Source organism: Meles meles, chromosome 3 (assembly GCF_922984935.1).
Source record: "Meles meles chromosome 3, mMelMel3.1 paternal haplotype, whole genome shotgun sequence".
Lineage (NCBI taxonomy): Eukaryota > Metazoa > Chordata > Mammalia > Carnivora > Mustelidae > Meles > Meles meles.
This window is the reverse complement of record NC_060068.1, coordinates 68226792-68246694: the sequence shown is the minus strand read 5'-3', so window position 1 is coordinate 68246694 and position 19903 is coordinate 68226792. Positions and strand designations below refer to the sequence as shown.

The following is a 19903-nucleotide window of genomic DNA, read 5'->3' as shown; positions in this document are numbered from 1 at the left end:
CCACAAGCAGGCATAGAGGAGGAAGCAGGCTCCACACTGAGCAGAGAGCCCGATGTGGGACTCTATCCCAGGAACCTGAGATCATGACTTGAGCCAAAGGCAGAGAGGCTTAACCCACTGAGACACCCAGGTGCCTGAGAAATAGATTTCTTAACAACAGATAAGAGATTTACGAAAATTAAAAGAAAGGAAATTAGAATTAACCTTGTGGTGTTAGATTGAAATTAGATGTATTGGTGTGACCTGGTCCTGATGTTCATTACATCGAGATAGATCCAGTGATCTAGATGTAAAGATCTAGATGCTTGTGTGCGTTCATATGTGAACCTCCGTATATTCTCTAGCTCTGTCTGCTGAGAAGGTTTAGGGGCAAAAACAGCCCAATAATTATGAGCATACCTAACACCCAGTCTTGGTTTCTAAATGCCATTCTCCCCAAAAAGAAACCAGAACTGGATCAGGGAAAGTACAAGATGAGTTTGAAACATCTTGTTGGACCATTGGGGCGCCTGGGTGGCTCAGTGGGTTAAAGCCTCTGCCTTTGGCTCAGGTCATGATCCCAGGGTCCTGGGATCAAGCCCCACATCAGGCTCTCTGCTCTGCGGGGAGCCTGGTTCCTCCTCTCTCTCTGCCTGCTTCTCTGCCTACTTGTGATCTGCCAAATAAATAAATTAATTAATTTAATTAAATCTTTAAAAAAAAAGAAAGAAAGGAACATCTTGTTGGACCAGAAATCAAGCAAGTACTTACAGAATGATGAGGACATAACAAAAGGCTCAGAAGCCATCTTGCCAGGGCTCCCATTAGTCAAATTTAGGATAATTTGGGACATCAACATGAAAATCATGGACAGTAACCCATTAAGTACATGTGAGTCCATGTTTTAAAAATAAATAAACGAGTAAATTAAACATTCAATAAGGAAAAAGGTATTTATCCAGTTTCAAAGTAATCCTACATGAATAATTAATAATCACAAAGGAAAAGAGACTGACTTCACAGTGGAGACGTATGCAGCCACTACCTTAATCAAGTGACCTGAATGAGTCGCCCAAGTCATGGGACAAATCGAATTTTTGTGCTACCCAACAGAATGCTATAAAAAGAGCCCAGCCTCCCTTCTGTGATTTCTGCCAAACTTTATAATCTGAATCACAGGAAAACATCAGATGAACTCAAATTTAAGGACACTCTACAGGGAAAACCGACTGGTAGTCTTCAAAAGTGTCAGTCTTAAAAGCCAAGTACACACAGGTGCAGTGTGTGGGATTAAAGAAGATTGTAGAAGCGTGTCAGCCGGACCTTTCTGCTACAAAGGAGGTGATGGAAACAATGGACAAATCTTGAGTGCGATCTGAAGATAGCAGTAATAGATCAGCATTAATTGCCTGATTTGATGGTCCCATTGTGTCTTTGTAGAAAATATACATTAATGTATTCAGAGAGGAGGGGCACCCAGGTGGCTCAGTCAGTTAAGTGTCCGACTCTTGATCTGGGGGTTCTGAGTTCAAGCTACATGTTTGGTGTAGAAATTACTACTAATAATAACAATAACAAACTTAAAAATGTTACTTTAAAAATATATTAAAACATAGAGTATTCAGAGAGTGATGCAGGATTCAGTTGGCAACTTTTCAGTGGTTCATTAAGAAAACAAACCTGTGTTGTCAAACTGCACTGGCGGCTCTTCTAAAAGGTCAAGAATGTTTCAAAATAAAAGCTTTAAATTGCTAAGGTTGGGTTATTTAATTCTTCTGATTTCCAGAGTACATGTAGATTCCAGGCAGTAAATGGTAATGGTGGGCGTATATGGACCTTGAGGTCTGTCCTAAGAGTTGTCAGTAGTGTGGTCCATCCTGATGTCTTTCAACAGCTTAAAATGTGCTTATTTGTAGCTGCTATGATCTGATTCGCTTTCCAAATCTTATATAGCTTGTCATTTCAATGTTAAAATCCCCCTTTTAAGGTTATTCTATAATGCACATGTCAATGACAAAAGACAAGGGTAATGAAGTCCTTGGCCCTGAAGAAATCTGTCCTGAAAACTACTGAAATAAATTGCTTGAGAAACAATGGATAGACTAAACTTAGTGTTGGCGATTGCAAACCCATCACTTCATCTTTGCTCTAATGTTAGCTATAAAGTTTGGTTTCTTTTCTGTTAAAAAGAGAGAGAGAGAGAGAGATGAGTATATCCTTTGCCATGATAGACAAACTAGTATTTGTATCATTTCTATTTTAAAATGTCGGGTTAGGAGCACCTGGGTGGCTCAGTCAGTTAAGCGTCTGCCTTCAGCTCAGGTCATGATCCCCAGGTCCTGGCTTCGAGTCCTGCCTCATGCTCTCTGCTCAGCTAAGGGCCTGCTCCTCCCTCTCCCTGGGCCTGCCGCTCTCTGCCTGCTTGTGCTCGCTCTCTATCTTTGTCTCTCTGTCAAGTAAATAAATAAAATCTTTAAATAAATTTTTAAAAAGTGCAGTTAAACTATTAATTTCGGAACACACCACTGCCTGCCTCTTCCTGGTGGAGAGCTCTTCAAGGGGATTTACCTGGGATTGAAATGTGATTCCATCACTGTAGTTGTTCATGGCGCTTCCTGAACTGTCCAGCAGGTGGTAGTCTAGGAGAGGCACAGTTCTCATTCTTCCCCACCCCCCTGCCTACCAGCAAAACAGAAAGAATGTAGACTCAGCAACGTGCCTTCTCCTCTCTGGCAAAAGAATGGGATTTCCAAGGCTGTTCTTTTAAAATGGGTACTTCGGCATACACAAGAAGAAGTATCACAAGAAGAGAGCCAATATGAATCTGTGTGTATGTGTGACTATGCAGTACACCAAAGCTCAAAAAAAAATTTTTTTTTTTAAATTTCTAGAAATTCCACTGGTTTTGTATCTCTTTGGCCTGATTTCTGTGACATGGCTTTGGGGAGGCCTGCACATGGCTTACAGACACTTCTGGATGTTGGTCCTCTTTGTCATTTTCAACAGTCTGCAGGTAAGCTTACAATCTGGTTATTGATGGCACACATGTATCCTAGTGAACACAGGACATGGAGTTTCAATGTCAAGGAATCAAGTGTCAACTCATAGATGAATTCTTAAACACATCATGCAGAGTTGTAGAATAAAATGATGGGGGGGTTAAATCTTTAATAACTGAAATACGGTTGGGCTTCTAACTTGCTGATTACACAGATAGAAAAGACATAAAATATTGACCCTCCTTTATTTAGAGAATATCTAGGTAACTACAGAAACATATTTCTCTTTCAGCAGGATTGATGTTTATAAACTTTTCAGGTGGTAGCCATGGAGGACCTGTGCACATATCTGGACGGTGGCTGTATCTAGAAGTTAGATCAATTGAGGAGTGAAATAGACACCAGTGTTCAAGCAGTCCACTCTTAAGTCTGGTGTTTAGTGAAATGAGAGTGTTTTGGTTCACTGAAAAATGATTGACATCCTCTAAGTCTGGCAATGCCCAGCTTAAATTAGTTTTGTGAGCGTGCTTGGATAGCATAACTAGAAATTATATAACTGGAGCAAAAATTAAAGCTGACTTTTTTAGTGCTTTTGTTAAAATGGAAAAAAGTTGTACCCTGAAATTAACAAATGGAACAAGTGAACTCATTTTCCTTATTTTCCAAAGTGAAAAGGTCTGTCCTGGACAAAAATAATTTCTTGAATTTACCAAAGATATCTCTAAACTCAAGTCCCTCTTTTGACCACCATCTTGCCAGGAACATGTGTAGAAAAACCCATTAGGATGATAGCATACAACTAAAATAAGACTCAAAGCATATTTCGGTTTAATTTAAAGGTGATGATTTAGTTAGCGAAACCTTCTCTTCCAGCAGGATGCCTATTCAAATCATAATATGGATTTAGGAAGGGCAAAAATACCAAGTAACTTGGAAGTTTGGCATCAAGTTGACACAAGTAGATGCACAGACATCTCTTTATAGCCATAGTGAGAATCAGGTGCCTGCTCCTAGCACACTGTGTTAGTGCTTCCCGTACCAGCATGAAGGTGACAGGCCTGCTTCTCGAGAATGTGATGATTCAAGAGAGTAAACAGTCACTAGTGAGAGTACACTGTGGCAGGTGCTGTGCAAACAAAATGTTGTTAAGAGCTGAGTGAAGGGCCTGTTTATTCCCACCTGTCCTGGCCTTTGAGATGAGCCCCAGAAGTGAGCCATTCAGGTCAGAGGCCCTGTCTGGTCACCTTTGAGTCCCTAAGACCTAGGGGAGCCAGCACCAAGGTCCCCACTGACAGCTTGCAGATGTATTATTTGGTGGACCCACAACAGTGGGTCCTGAACAGTGTTTTAAATAATTTAGTATTTGTGGCAGACCTTTAAAATTGAGAAATTTCACATAAAAACTTGAATTTCTGACTTTTCTTTAATGGCAGTACCTGCTTGGCAGCAGTTCTCCAGTCCTAAGTAGATGCTGCCCCCTTGAGATGGGGCATGTGACCTTATAAGACGTGATCGACTGCATTCATTCATTTCACCTTCCCATGAGTTTGTGACACCTTTAATGCTGATTAACTAAGTGAAGAGTGTTTGGTTAGAGTTGGGTATTTCAGGCAGATAAACAGCATTAGCCTGGGCAGTGCAAAGGGAAAGTGATATATCTTGCCAAGATTTAACAAAGAGCTGGGATGGGGGTGGGAAGAAGAAGAGCTTTGCAGTTAGGAAGGTAACCCTGGGAGCAGACACAGACATGGTACGTTGAACTCATGCCACGTTACCGTGCTGGGGATGAGATGTTAAACTTCAGCTTTTAAGCAGTGGGAAGCCCATCAGAGTTGGAGTTTTTGTTTGTTTCGTTCTGATTTGCTTCTTATGATTTGTGAGTTTTTAAATATTTTAAATGTTGGTTAAGAATGACATGCTTAGGGGCGCCTGGGTGGCTCAGTGGGTTAAAGCCTCTGCCTTGGGCTCAGGTCATGATCCCAGGGTCCTGGGATCCAGCCCTGCATCGGGCTCTCTGCTCAGCAGGGGGCCTGCTTCCTCCTCTCTCTCTGCCTGCCTCTCTGCCTACTTGTGATCTCTGTCTGTCAAATAAATAAATAAAATCTTTTAAAAAAGAATGACATGCTTATACTACTTTTTAGAAAGGTAGCTGGAAACAGTTAGGAGGGTATTGAAATGTGGAACATCTCTGGTTGGGTGGGCTACTATCAGATTCCAGCCCATAATGCTCTGGTGCCATACCTGGGAATAGAAAGTAGGTGACAAGTTTGAGGCTGTAGAGGTAACTATCAATGCAATTTGGTTTGCCGATGAAATGTAGGAATGTAGAATACGAAAGAACAATTTAGGGCATCTGGGTGACCGTGTTGGCTCTTGATTTCAGCTCAGGTCAGGATCTCAGGGTTGAGGGATGGGGCTCTATGCTGAGGGCAGAGTCTGCTTGAGATTCTTTCCTCCCGCACTCTCTCTCTCTTCACCTCTCTCAAATAAATAAATAAATAAATAAAATCAGAAAGAAAGACAAACAAATGCCTGGCTCAAGGCAAATGCCTGGGACCCCACACCTTAAGTCAACATGAAGATCAGATCCAGCACAGGGTTCTAGGAAATATGCAGTAAGTTTGGTGATTTGGTAAGATGTGGGAGAGATTAGTAGTGCTACCAATATTTTAGGGGTGCCTGGGTGGCTCAGTAAGTTTAGCATCTGCCTTTAGCTTTGGTCATGACCCAGGGTCCTAGGATCAGAGTCCCGTTCAGCTCTCTGCTCAGCGGGGAGCCTGCTTCTCCCTCTCCCTTCTCCCTCTGCCTGTCACTCCCCCTGCTTGTGCGCCTTCTCTCTCTCTCTCTCTCTCTGTCTCTCTCTCTCTCTCTCTCTCTCTTTCTCTCTTGCCCTCTCTCTGACAAATAAATAAAATCTTAAAAAAGAAAAGACAAAGGCTACCAATATTTTAGTTAACTAGGTACTGGAAGAGAGCTAGTGAAAGAGATTGTTAATGAAACGGAACCAGGTTAGAACAGTTTGGAGCTGCTGGTAGAAAAGAAAGCTTCGAAAGAAAACAATACAAAGTCTGTCAAGTGTAGCGAAGATAAATAGGATAAGAGCTGAGGGCAGTGTGGTCTAGTGCAGTGCTCCCTGTCTGTGGTTTGCATCAGAATCACATGGACGGCTGGCTGAAACACAGACTTCCTGATCCAGTAGGTCTGGGTAGACCTGAGAGTGTGCTTTTGTAACAAGTTCCCAGATGATGCTGATTCAGCTGGTCTAGGAACCACAGTCTGAGAACCAGTGTTGTAGTAAAGCATCTTATCTGGTTGACTCCGGCTGAGTCATGGATACAAATTGTTTTCTACTTTTACTTACTTCATCTATGAAATGGGAATAAACACTACTTAGGATTATGGTGTGATTTAATTAAGGGGCATAACAAATATAAAGCAATTGTATATAACTTCACATATAAGGAACAGTTACCTTTATTCAAGAAGTTTAAGGAGAATAAAGAGAAAGGAATAGCTTAGGAAAGATGTTTGACTAATTCAAAGGAGATTTGTTTTGTTTTACTTGTGAAAATAACTAACAAAGAAGGAGAAACTGACAAGTGGAGGAAAGACTCTGCTGTGGCCAGATCACAGACAGGGCAGGAAGAATAAGGGATGGAGGGCGGAGGAGAGGTATTTCTTTCTCAGGCTAGGGAAGGAGGGAAGAAAAGGTAAACATGGAAAAACCACTTTAAAGCTGGAAGTGTGGGAAGTTGGAATTTGCATCTAATGCCCTCTCTTTTCTCTGGAAGTCAGGAAGCCAGGACATTTGCTGAGAAAAATGGGTTGAAAGCTTGAGCTAAAAACAGTAAAAGGTATGGAGCAGCTTCTAGGCAGAAAGTAAATAGCAAACTATGGTGGGTTGGAAGATGGTCATGAGACGGACCGCTTATAGAGGAAACCATGGGGCTTCAGTGGAGGTTAGACACCTGAAATCAGTGACTGAACCACTCAGCAGTAAGTACAGAAATGTAAACCTTAAGGTAGAAATGGTAGCCAGCGTAAATTATCCAACTACCTACACCAAAAAAGTCTGTTGAGCTCTTTAGTAAAAGAGAACTATTGCAGTATGCCTGGGTGGCTCAGTCTGTTAAGCATCTGCTCCAGTCAGGTCACGATCCCAGAGTCCTGGGAATTTACTCTGCAGGCATCCTATAAAGCATTTGAGAGTCTATGCTTGTTAGCTAACAGTAATCTTTTTTTTTTTTTTTTTTTTTTTTTTAAGATTTATTTAGGGACACCTGGGTGGCTCAGTTGGTTGGGCGTCTGCCTTTGGCTCAGATCACGATCCCAGAGTCCTGGTATCAAGTCCCACATCAGGCTCCCTGCTCAGTGGGAGCCTCCTTCTCCCTCTGCCTGCCGCTCCCCCTGTTTGTGCTCTCACTCTGACGAATAAAATCTTAAGAAACAGAGAACTGTTGAGCATTAAATGATATTTCATGCAGAGATGTAAAAGAAATCATTATGGTCTATTTCTTAGAGGAACTTAAAGCTAAGTATAAAAACCAAAAACGTTTCAAATCCACATGTAATGAGCTTTATTCCATCTTTGTGGCACTATTGAAGCAATGAGTACATTCCTGGTACCAGTGCTCAGTGAATCATTCCTAAAAGGAATCAATTAAATCAATTAAAAATATGATTTCAGGGGCGCCTGGGTGGCTCGTGGGTTCAGCCTCTGCCTTCGGCTCAGGTCATGATCCCAGGGTCCTGGGATCAAGTCCCGTATCAGGCTCTCTGCTCAGCAGGGAGCCTGCTTCCCACTCTCTCTCTCTACCTGCCTCTCTGCCTACTTGTGATCTCTGTCAAATAAATAAAATCTTTAAAAAATATATGATTTCACTAGCATTTACTAGGTTTCATTTGGTTTATAAACTGCTTCATGTCTTCAACTTAGGCATTTTCATGGAATGTGACTATATAGTAGTAAGATCTTCCAAGTATGTCCCATGAAGCCTTAATGGTTATTATTATTATTATTATTTTTTTTTTTTGCACTGGCCTTTGTATGTTTTTTAACTGGCTTTTGTCAATACCTGCAACCACCAAAGTATATATCTTATGCTTGGCTACTGTATTTTGCCCAGAGGAGATTACTGCCTCATTTTTTTTATCCAGACTATTAATGTATGATAGATGCTCAAAGACTAATAGATAATAGATATTTTTATAATATTCTGAATTTTTAAATATTTATTATATGACACAGTTTTTAAGAGAGAATTTTTTTTTTTTTTTTCAAATAAACTCTACCCACAATGTGAGGCTCAAACTCATGCCCAAGTTCAAGAGTCATATGACTTACTAATTTTGCAGCCAGGTGCTCCCAAAGGAGAATATTTTTTAAATGTTTTTGTTTTTTTTACTTGAGTGTAGTTGACACACAATGTTACATTAGTTAGGTGCATAACACAGTGATTCAGCATCTCTACACATTATGCTGTGCTCACAAGTGTAACTACTGTCACCATACAAGACTATTACAGTATCATTGACTGTGTTCTCTACACTGTGCCTCTCATTGCTGTGACTTCTTCATTCTGGAACTGGAAGTCTATATTTCCCACTCCCTTTAACCCATTTTGCCCGTCCTTCCTCTCCCATCCTCTCTGGCAACCATCAGTTCGTTTTCTGTATTCATAGGTCTGATTCTACTATTTGTTTGTTTGTTTATTCATATGGCATTTATCTTTCTTAGTCTACCTTATTTCACTTTGCATATACTGCCTAGGTCTATCCATGTTATCACAAATGGCATAATATCATCCTTTTTTAAGACAGCATAATATTTCATGTATGTAGATACTACACTTCATTATCCATTTGTCCATCAATGGGCATGTAGGTCTTCCATGCCATGGCTATTGTAAGTAATGCTGTAATAAACATAGGGGTGTGTATATCTTTCAAATTTGTGTTTTGTTTTCTTAGGGTAAATACCCAAAGTGGATTTATTGGGTCATATGTTATTTCTATTTTTAATTTTTCGAGGAACTTCCTTACTGTGTTCCACAGTGTCTATTCCCACCAACAGCATATGATGGTTTCTTTTTCTACACATCTTCTCCAACACTTGTTACTTCTTGCCTTTTTCATTGCAGCCATTCTGATGGGCATAAGGTGATATCTGACCGTGGTTTTGACTTGCATTTCCCTAATGATTAGTGATGTTACCTATCTTTTCTTGTGTCTATTGGTCATCTCTATGTCTTCTTTGAAAAAAATCTATTCAAGTCCTCTGCCCATTTTTTTTAAACTAAGTTCAATTAGCCAACATATAGAACATCATTAATTTTTGGTGTAGTGTTCAGTGATTCATTAGCTGTTTATAACAGCCAGGGCTCATCACATCATGTGCCTTCCTTAATACCCATCACCTGATTACCCCATTCCTCCACTCCCCTCCCTTCTGCAACCCTCAGTTTGTTTCCCAGAGTCCAAAACCTTTCATGGTTTGTGTCCCTCTCTGATTGTTCCCACTTCAGTTTTCCCTCCCTTCCCCTGTGGTCCTCTGCTCTATTCCTTATGTTCCATATATGAGTGAAACCATATGATAATGGTCTTTCTCTGTTTGACTTACTTCATTTAGCATAATCCCCTCCAGTTCTGTCCATGTCAGTGTAATTGGTGGGTATTCATCCTTTCTGATGGCTGAGTAATATTCCTTTGTATATATGGACCACATCTTCTTTATCCATTCATCTGTTAAAGGATATCTTGCTCTACCCATTTTTAAATCAGATTGTGTTTTTTTGGGGGGGGTGTTGAGTTGTATAAGTTTTTATGTATTTTGGATATTAACTGCTTATTTGATATATCATTTGCAAATATCTTCTCTCATTCAGTAGTTTGGGGTTTTTTGTTTTGTTTTGATTTGTTGGTGGTTTCCTTTGCTATGAAAAAGTTATATATATACACATATATATTTAGTCCCAGTAGTTTTTTTTTTTTAAAAAAGGGAATCCTAATCACTTGAAATATTATCAGGAATTTCTTTTCACTCTCTGAAGATTCAAAGGTGAGCTTCCAACCATCTAATACATTTGAGCCTTTAAGAAAATGTATATGCAGTACTTTATAATGCTTGATGGATACAAATGCAAAGTGAGGTTAAGAAAAATTATCATTCTAAATATGTCTGCGATTATTTTTATCGCTTAATAATCTTAGTGACCGTGGTGGCCACACCAGTGCAAGACTCCCCTCCTGCCAGCTTTCTAGCCCTTATTCTCTAATAGGAAAATCCTATGTAGAACTTAAATTACCCTCACCTTGGATCACAGCCAATGAAGAAACCAGTCACATGGTGACAGATACTCTGGCCGGGACTTGGTCATGAGCAGACTCCATTGGTAGAAGAAGTTGAATTGATCTGATCGATCTCACAAAACCACATAGAGTGGAATTCCCAGCAGAGCAAAGAATGCTTTTATCAATAAAAGGAGTGCAACAATGGTAGGTAAGCTAATTTAACAGATATCCACTATATATATTTTCTAAATTTTCTTGTTCATTCATGTAAGTTTGGGCAAGGCCAAAAACAGCCATTGTCAAACCACTGGGATACTTCATCTGTGTAACCTCCGTTTATTATGAATATCCTTGGTATCTGTTATCTAACCAATGTCTCTGTATCCTCCGCAAGAAATTCCTAAGAGACCATGTTTAGTATGTTTAATATTTTTCTGATTCCCTGATCCATTCATCCAATAGCCATTATTTTTTAAAAAGTGAATTATTAAAATGTTATTTCTAAGATTTGTGCTAATGTTTATACATTACAGCTTTCTTAGACTGTTTAGTTGAAGGTATATCCAAACTGTGTGACGATAATGGGAGTAATCACCAACCTTGATACTCAGCTGGTAGGCGCTGCTCCAACCCTATCAGTTGTGAAAGTATTGAAATAGCTAGTGTTTTAACTCCGTGCGTGTGTCCGGTTTCTAGCCACTTAAGCTAGGAGCATCCCCAGACTTCCAGCAGCTAAAAGACTAATGCTTGGCCAGACAGGGAGCCTCCAGGAACCTAACTCCAGCTCTAGTCCTGTGGCCGTCCGGATTGGTCAGTGTCTGCGCCACATTCATTAAACATTTTGCATATCATGCCCAGCTTAATTACATTCCGAAGTATTTTCTGTTTTTAACCTGAATGACTTAAATACAACGTTTATTGCAATTTTCTTCCAGGACTTTCTCACGGACTAACAGCTTTTTTACATGTGTAGGGAATCCCATGTAGGATAATAAGGGTAGCCAGCAATATCAGGCATGAGCTTCTTAAAGATGCTGGAAAACAAGTTTTTGGAGAATATTCATATACATAGAAGAACCTTTCCAAAAACTGAAGTGCATACTTGGAATGCATAAGCTGGCAAGGGAGCAGAACTTTACATAGTATTGGGATATTACACTTCTCAGTATGTGAATTATGAGATGACATTGTTCAGAGTCCCGTTTGACTGTCTCTCTGTAACTGGCTTTTACATGTTCGTTTATACAAGCATCTGGTCTCGAGATGTTCCTGAGATGTTCCCTGGTAGTATTTGAACCACTTGCTGTTTCAGAGAAGGGAGTCACAACATGGAGTCTGTAACTAAAAATATATAGCCTGTGTTCAAATTTAAGATCAGCTGGTTAAAATCATATTTATTCCTAGCCCCATGTCTTTAAACAACTAAGTGGCCAGGAAATAAGTAACTCAAAGGTGGAAACCATTTCTTCTACATTTTTATTGGTTTGTTTTTTGGTGTTTGTTTTTTTTGTTTGTTTGTTTTTTGGTTTTTTTTTTGTTTTTTTTTTTTTTTTGATGGCGACTAGAGTGCTTTGAACATACAATACATCTTTTAATACAGAAAAAGTGTTTTTTTTCTCCCCCCTCTTTCTTTCCATCCCTCTCTCCTTCTTTCTTCCTTCCTTGCTTTCCCATGTACCTCTTGTTTTATATGTTAAATTTCAGTTTTAAAACTAGAGCCTTTTTTTAAAAAAGATTTTGTTTTTTTATTTGACAGATAGAGATCACAAGTATGCAGAGAGGCAGGTAGAGAGAGAGAGAGGAGGAAGCAGGCTCCCTGCTAAGCAGAGAACCCGATGCGGGGCTCGATCCTAGGATCCTGGGATCATGACCTGAGCCGAAGGCAGAGGCTTTAACCCACTGGCCACCCCGGCGCCCCGAGCCTTTTTTTTTTTTTTTAATTTGACAGAGAAAGAGATCACAAGCAAACAGAGAAGCAGGCAGAGAGAGGGGGGGAAGCAGGCTCCCCACTGAGCAGAGAGCCCGACACGGGGCTCGATCCCAGGACCCCAAGATCATGACCCCAGCCGAAGGCAGAGGCCCAACCCACTGAGCCACCCAGATGCCCCTAGAGCCTTTTTAAAAAAGATTTTATTTATCTGAGAGAGAGAACACAAGTGGAGGGAGGGGCAGAAAGAGAGAGAGGGACAAGCCGACTCCAGACTCCATGCTGAGTGTATAACCCGATGATGAGCTCCATGTGGGCTCAGTCTCAAGACCCTGAGATCTTGATCTGAGCCAAAATCAGACGTTTAACTGACTGAGTCACCCAGGCGCCCCAAAACTAAAGCCTTCTTTAATGCCGAAATCTTCCCAAATGAAAATAATCCTTGAGTTATCATAAGAACTGGAACATGTTTCTTTGTTCACAAAAACAAAGTTCATTGCAATTGGAATAGAAAATTAATAATCCTCCTTTAATGTTCTGTGAGCATTCCTATTTAGCATCCAGAGGGGTTCAGTGCAGGTGTCTGCTTAGATACAGTACATATTTAGTCTTGGCTGCTTCCTTTTGAGGATAAACAGCTCTTGGGAAATACACATTGTTAAATAATCAGTTACAGAAGACTAATTGTTTCAAGGCACTCCCTTTGCAATTGCTTTCCAACAGCCAACAGTAATAAGAAATGTCACTTTGTTTCCATTGGAGACTAGCACATGAACTATTCATGAAGAGTGGAAAAGCAATCTTCCCAGAAAACCCTGGAATAAACATGTTGAAGCCAGGGGAGGTTGGGACTCTCATTGATTTATCCCAGAGCCATGTTAAGTTCAGTGAGGAGAAAGAAAAGAAAAAAAAAAAAAAGGCTTTACTCATTTTGTAGCGAGACATGCGGAGACTAATGAATGCCTGGTGTGCTCTTCAAAACATCCCGAACATTTCTATAAGTTTACGAATAAATATACAGAAGCTAAGACAAGGAGGTGTATTTAAATTCTCTTGATTAGGTCATGCCACTGTCTAATGTTCCATAACATCTGGGCTTGTGAAACTTCTTTGTGTTTTCCTGTAGTAAACTTCTTGACTCTATTTGACAATGAGTGACAGTGTCTTAATATTGCCTCCTCGTTACACCGGTGACGGGCCAGGCAGGGCTCTTTGAACAGACTTCAGGATTTTTACTTTTGTTTGTACTAGATTCTGTAAATAAAAGTGTCAGGGTCTGACCTGCCAGTGGGTGTCTTCCATGAATACAGCTTTAGTAAGGAAAGGATTGTATAATCTATCTTTTGACACCTGGCTCTATCCTTGCAAAGCAAGAGGTGCCTCCATTTCTCCAGCACTAATGCTTCCATTTCAGTTTTCTCTGTGCCCTCTGTGACCACTTTTTTTTCCTTTTATTTTTTATTTATTTATTTGTTTATTTATTTTTTGCATTTCAACCATGTAGCATGTTTTCCTGGACTGTGTGGGACCTTATCTTACCAGTGAAAAGATCTAGCATACTCTCGTCCTTGAAATAGCAATCATACAAGAATTAGAGTAAACACGTGACAGACCTCCTTTTCTTACAACAGTTCTGGGAGAGGAAAGCAAACGGGGACCATTTAGGGCCATTTTTCACCTCATCATTTGGATTCTTTTTTTTTTTTTAATGACTTTATTTATTTAACAGAGAGACAGCATGAGCAGGGGCATGACAGGCAGAAAAAGAGGGAGAAGCAGGTTCCCCACAGAGTGGGAGCCTGATACAGGACCTGATCCCAGGATCCTGGGATCATGACCTGAGCCGAAGGCAGACGCTTAGCTGACTAAGCCACCCAGGCACCCCGGTTCTTTGCCTTAGTGTAATTCATAATTTTTCCAGAGTCTAAAACTTTATTATCTCTTATAATACTCAAATATTGGGGTGAGAACAATACATTTATTTGTAAATACATTTTCTATGCATATTTTATGGTAAAATTCAATGTTGAGCTTCCGGATGCAGTGGAATGAGCATGTAGTTAAGTGTCATGAGACCACTATTCTACCAAATGACTTGACATCTCTGAGTTATAGTTACCTACTTTCAAATGAAGGTAAAATTCAAAAATGTCCCGAATTTTGTCCTAAGGATTATGTAAAAATTTATGTATAAAGATGTAATTTGTGGGGAGCTCTGGTGGCTTAGCGGGCTTGACCTGCGATCAGGTCAAAATCTCAGGGTCCTGGGATCTGGCCCAGCATGAAGCCTGCTTGAGATTCATTCTCTCTCTCTCTCTTCTGTCTCTGCCTGCCTACCCATGCTCCCTCTCTCTCTCAAAAAAAAAAAAAAAAAAAAAGGAAAGGAAAAAAAATTGCATATGTACATACTTTGTAAACTGCATGTTTTATAAATACAAAATGCTATAAAAGAATAAATGGGCAAAAAGTAATGGTTATCTCAGGAACTATATAAAGACAAACGAGAGGCAAAGAGAAGAGATTTGTAAGCTTAGCCTTTAAATCCTCTCTAAAGCGGCTGATTCTCCCCATGAATGATCTCATGCACACACTCCTAGGTACTCCCTTCATGCAGGTGCCAAAGCTCCATTGTAGTCACTCATCGGCTTTAAAAAGTGTGTGGCAAATGCCTTCATGTTCTAGCAGGTAACTTACGTGAGTGATGTAAGCTTACTGCAAGACTGCAGGGTTTGGTGGGGATGGTAGGACTGGAGAGCACAGACCCTCCCAAGAGCATGCAAACGAGAAAAACAGATATGTGGGCCAAAAAGCTTTTCCCAGGGAAATTCCCTGGGTACAGTAGAACCTGGCTTTCATCAGGCTTTGTGATGGTCAGTCTGTTTATGGTTTGTCCCCTCTCTTGGGGCAAAGCAAAAGTTTGCCTGGGGGATCCAAGGGACTGAATTGAAAACCTCCTGTATTAACTGGAGCTCCGCCTCTGGGGCAGTCTTTGGACTCTGTTTCTTCATTCTCTGCGGCTGTGAGACTGCTGCATTCTCTGCTTGGCTTTTTTAGACTCCAGGGCACCGTACTCAAGCAGCTTCTTAGCCTTTCATCCCACACATAGGCAGTTTTGGAACTGGCAGATGGCTTTGTAGTTCCCTTGTGCTTTGGAATCTTGGCCCCTCAAGTTCTAGATGCCTTAGTAGATTTGAACCCTATTTTTTGTGTCCCCCAACCTAGTCATTGCTGCAAGCCCCCGTTGCGACTTTCTGTTTTGCCTCAAGGCAGCTCACTTTGAACTGGAAAATTCCCTAAAAGGGGGAAAGGTGGGGGAAGGCAATGAACGTAGGGCTCCAGGCTCCATGGGATTTGCTTCTGTACAGGATCTTGGCCCCTCAGGTAGTGGCTGTTGGATGGCTTTCATTTGCTATTTTGTTACAGCTTGTGTTATTTTATTATTGTATATGTGCATCTCTTAATTGTAGAATTGCACTCAGTGAGGGTTAATCTGATATAAATTCCATCAGAGCCAGGAGCAAAAGTCTCAGCAAATTTATTTCAACAAATATCTAATAAATGTTTAACACTGTTTGAATGCATGTTGATAAATGAAGATATGTAGAGCTACTGCAAGTCATGAGGTATGGAGTGGATAACCTTGTCAGACACACGCACCATGCTGTGCTCCTGGGAACACTGGTGAGGAAGTCTGTGCCTGGAACTTTTTTTTTTATTTATATTTATTATTATTATTATTATTATTATTATTATTTTAGTAATCTCTGTATCCAATGTGGGGCTAGATTTCTTGATCTCAAGAGTTGCATGCTCTTCCCAATTGAGCTAGGAACCCCTGTGCCTGGAACTTCTTAAGGTCAACTGATAAGGTGCACTTTATGTCTTGTATATCACACACACACGCACGCACGCACAAGTAAGATCTTCATACTTATTTCACAAACTGAAATAAACCAATGAGGAAAACAGATAATCCACACCAAAGAGCAACTAAAGGTTGCCTGTTCCAAAAGGTTACTGCTCTAGGAAATACTTCTACCTTCTCAAAAATATGGATTTAAAAAAAGGCCAAGTAAAATCCTAATGAGAAAAGTTTTAAATGGCATGGATTCAAATCTAAACTGAAGTTTTTAAAAAGATCTTTTTAGATAGATGGATCCAGGAAGTTCTCTCTTTATCCTTCAGAATAAATCAATTCCGTGTCACTCTTTTCCTCTGCACATGTTTTAAATAGTGTTCTCTTCAGCTTGAGAAATTACATGAAATAGTTTAAAATACTTTGGAACACAAATTTTTAATTTTGTGATTTTAGGCAAGTTCTTTAATTTCTCTGAAATGAGGAGACTATGACTTACTTTACAAGGCATCTGTGGAAATCAACAAAATATATCTTAAGTTTCCAGCATGTAATAGGTGTTTAGTGACGTTAACTGCTTTCCTCCTGTACCTAATGTGACACCATAATTGCGTATGCATGTAGCTGAAGATTATTTTCCCATGAACAGAAACCCTGAGCTCCAGATCTTCTTAGCGTGTGTCTGAAATCAGTTAGCAGTGTTTCTCTGATGCTGATCATTCTGTCAGTTTAGAACCCTGATGACATCACTGAACTACCATCTCAAGATCTTATTTGGCTCCAAGACCCCAGTGTGTAGATACTATATAAGTATGATGTTCGCATAAAATCTATTCATTATGTTCTGTCCTTTGTCCTGTAATATTTTGGAACATGTAGGGGCAATACTTCAGGCTCTCTGTCAGTCTTGGGAACTCTTATTGTACAGTGGTGCTATGGTAGATTATATATATATATATTTTTTTACCTTATTGTTTGAACCAATATCATAACACTGAAAATTGTGTCTTCATTCGTTGAAGAGCATTCATCTATCTAAAATGTATTTGTGTATGTATACGTTAAACCACACATCCCCGTGCCTCTGTGCTCAATATATATTATAATAAAAGCCACAACAATAACAACGGGTATTTTTTAAGTGCTTATTATGTGGAATTGTACTTTTAACATTGAATTTTTACAACAATCCTGCAAAGTAGAGAGTATTATTCTTGCCATTTTACGTATGGAGAAACAGAGGCTTAGAGAAATTAAACGACTTAGGCAAGATCACACACCTGGTAACTCATGAGCTGGAATTCTGTATACCATGATCAGTTCCCCCACTGGGCTTTGCAATGCTGGAAGACCATAGCACCTCTTATTGTTTACTTATCCCAGATTACCATAGCAGAAGGCTGTTTTTTACTACCTACTCCACAAATGCTTATTGAATTAAAAATGTTGCTAAATTAAAATGCTTTAAAAAGCAAAATGAATGAAAATGCATAAATAAGCAAAATTAACATGAATTCTTATTTGGTTACTTTTCACATATAAAAATTAAGGTATTTCAGTAAATGTTCATCTCCTTTAGCCCAGAGGGCCATTATAGTCATGTTCTCCCAGAGAACAATCTCTCTTTGACTTAGTTGAAGATCTTTACTGAGGGAGCTGGAGGGCAGCAGCATCACACAGCCGGCTCCTGATGAGACCAAGGATTCCACAGTGAATATTCTCCCCACAGGTTCTTATACACTTCATTTTCCTAGTTCTCTAATTAGGCCACTTTTAATAGAAGTGACTTTGAGTGTCAAGTCAAGTTAGCAAGTTAGGTTCATATTACTTACTAAGGACATTTGTAAGCACTGAGACAACGGAAATGGAAACAGACAAACAAAGAAACGTGACTCCTACCCTCAAAGGCAGGAAAAGCTCTACTAGAAAGGTAGAGTTGGTGTTGTGTCTGTGGATCCCTAAATCCATCCTCCTTGCCTTCTCTTCTGGACGCTGACTGTCCCCTCCACTCTGTAAAGCCCAGGCTTTCAGCTCCTGCTGCAGCTGACCTGCCTGCCACCTAGATCAGTTGCTAGTCTGTTTTTTTAAATATTGTATAGACCTCTTTGGACAGAAGAAATCTTATGTAGGACACACTCTAAGACAGGGCGCTGAAAAAATTAAGCCCTGGATTGCAAGGTCCAGGCTCTAAGCGCCTAGGAGGATGCCTGTTCCAGGAGACCCAGGAGCCATGTGCATTGTGATCTGAACCAGACCAAATAGAATGAGTTTCCCACACCTTTAGAAATACTCTCACCCATGAACTGCACTGTTGTCTGAAGACCATAACACACATTAACTCCCAGGGACGATCAACCAAGCATAAACATGGCAGCAAATGCACAGTACACTTGACATTTTTCTAGGAAAACACTTGAAGTCTCTAGCTATATTTTTCTCCACTTAATTGGCTATTCCTATGTGAAGACAAAAACATGGTAAACTTAGCACTAACTGGGGCTGGATAGGCCATCTGAAATGACGGAATTGCAAAAAAAAAAAGGGACAGGAACTTTGGATTCATCGGCTATGTGCAATCCAGGAATTGTCCCAAATGTGCCCGGGTCTCCTAAAATGAAGTAAAGACATGGATGCTTGAGAAATCATTGTCTCCCTTTTGCTTCACTGCTTTCTGTCCTTTTTGAGTATACATGCCACCTCTTGCTGGTTGATGTGGTTGCAGCATTTTGTACTGAAGAGTTTTATTTTATCATTGAATATTCACCTCCATCTGAGCACTAGCAAGAGTTAAAGAATTTCCCTTGGAACAGTGCAGGGGGCGGGGAGGGGAAAAGTTTACTAGAACTGTATAATCTGATTACTACAGCTGTATTAGCGACCTGAACATTTGCTAAAAGGAAGTTTTTCAAAGGAATTTTTCTTTCTTTTTTAAATGAAGATTCATAGGCAGATTAAAATTGAATAAAGATACCTATGATCTTTCCTCAAAAAGCCCTCAAATACATTTCCCCTTCAAAGCCGGGGAGAAGAACAGTCTGGGGGTAACCAGAACTATTACAAAGAGTGGGGCTATAGTCTTACTAAATAAATTTTGTAAGAGTTGTAAATGTTACTGAATTACAGATGATATGTTCTTAAGTTACCCACTTTCATGAAGAATCACTGTAAAAATAAAAGGGAGGTTGTACAGGGATATCTCCCTTTTCAGTGCTCACACCAAGTACGTAAATTTGGTCTGGCATTTCTGAGCCCATGAGGAATCTGCTTCTTCGTTATTCTGTTGCAACAGTACTGCATTAGTAATAAGTTAATTCATAACAATCTTTGTAATCGTAACAATATACACTTACATTTCTTAGCATCTTTTAGAAATGTTTCTGCTTGAAACAGATTTAAGCAGTCATCCCTATAGAAGTTTTTCCAATATCATATTGTATTCCTGTGAGATACTTTTGAGAATTATGTTTTATTTCCAAATATAGACTGGTCTAAGATAAAGGGTTCGGATGTCTCTCATAAGTGCCAATATGATTTTATATGTATGCAATCTTCAGTAATATGCTACAAGTAAATGAATACTTACTATAGTACGGTAGTGTGTGTGTGTGTGTGTGTGTGTGTGTGTGTGTATATATAATATAGATGAATAGTCAAGTTCCTATGGACTATAATAGTTGACTGTGGTTGCTCTGCCAGAACCCCTTCTTCATTCTGCTCTTTACCAACGAGCTCCACTTCAAAAATAAATTATCAAATAAATAAATAAATAATCAGAAAAATGTTAGAGGAGCATAATATGGCTGTAATCTGCAAATACAAGAGATATCTTGAAGAATGGGTGCCTCCTTGTTG

The 19903-nt window shown here is 39.8% G+C and overlaps 1 protein-coding gene across 1 annotated transcript in view; it reads left to right on the top strand.

Moving 5' to 3' along the window:
- ADGRV1 (adhesion G protein-coupled receptor V1) overlaps positions 1 to 19903 on the top strand; it is a 515461-nt gene that overhangs the window by 445368 nt on the left and 50190 nt on the right. Inside the window, exon 87 of the mRNA XM_046001147.1 lies at positions 2871 to 2992. Coding sequence (XP_045857103.1) covers positions 2871 to 2992 — 122 coding nt within the window. The remainder of the gene's footprint in view (positions 1 to 2870; positions 2993 to 19903) is intronic.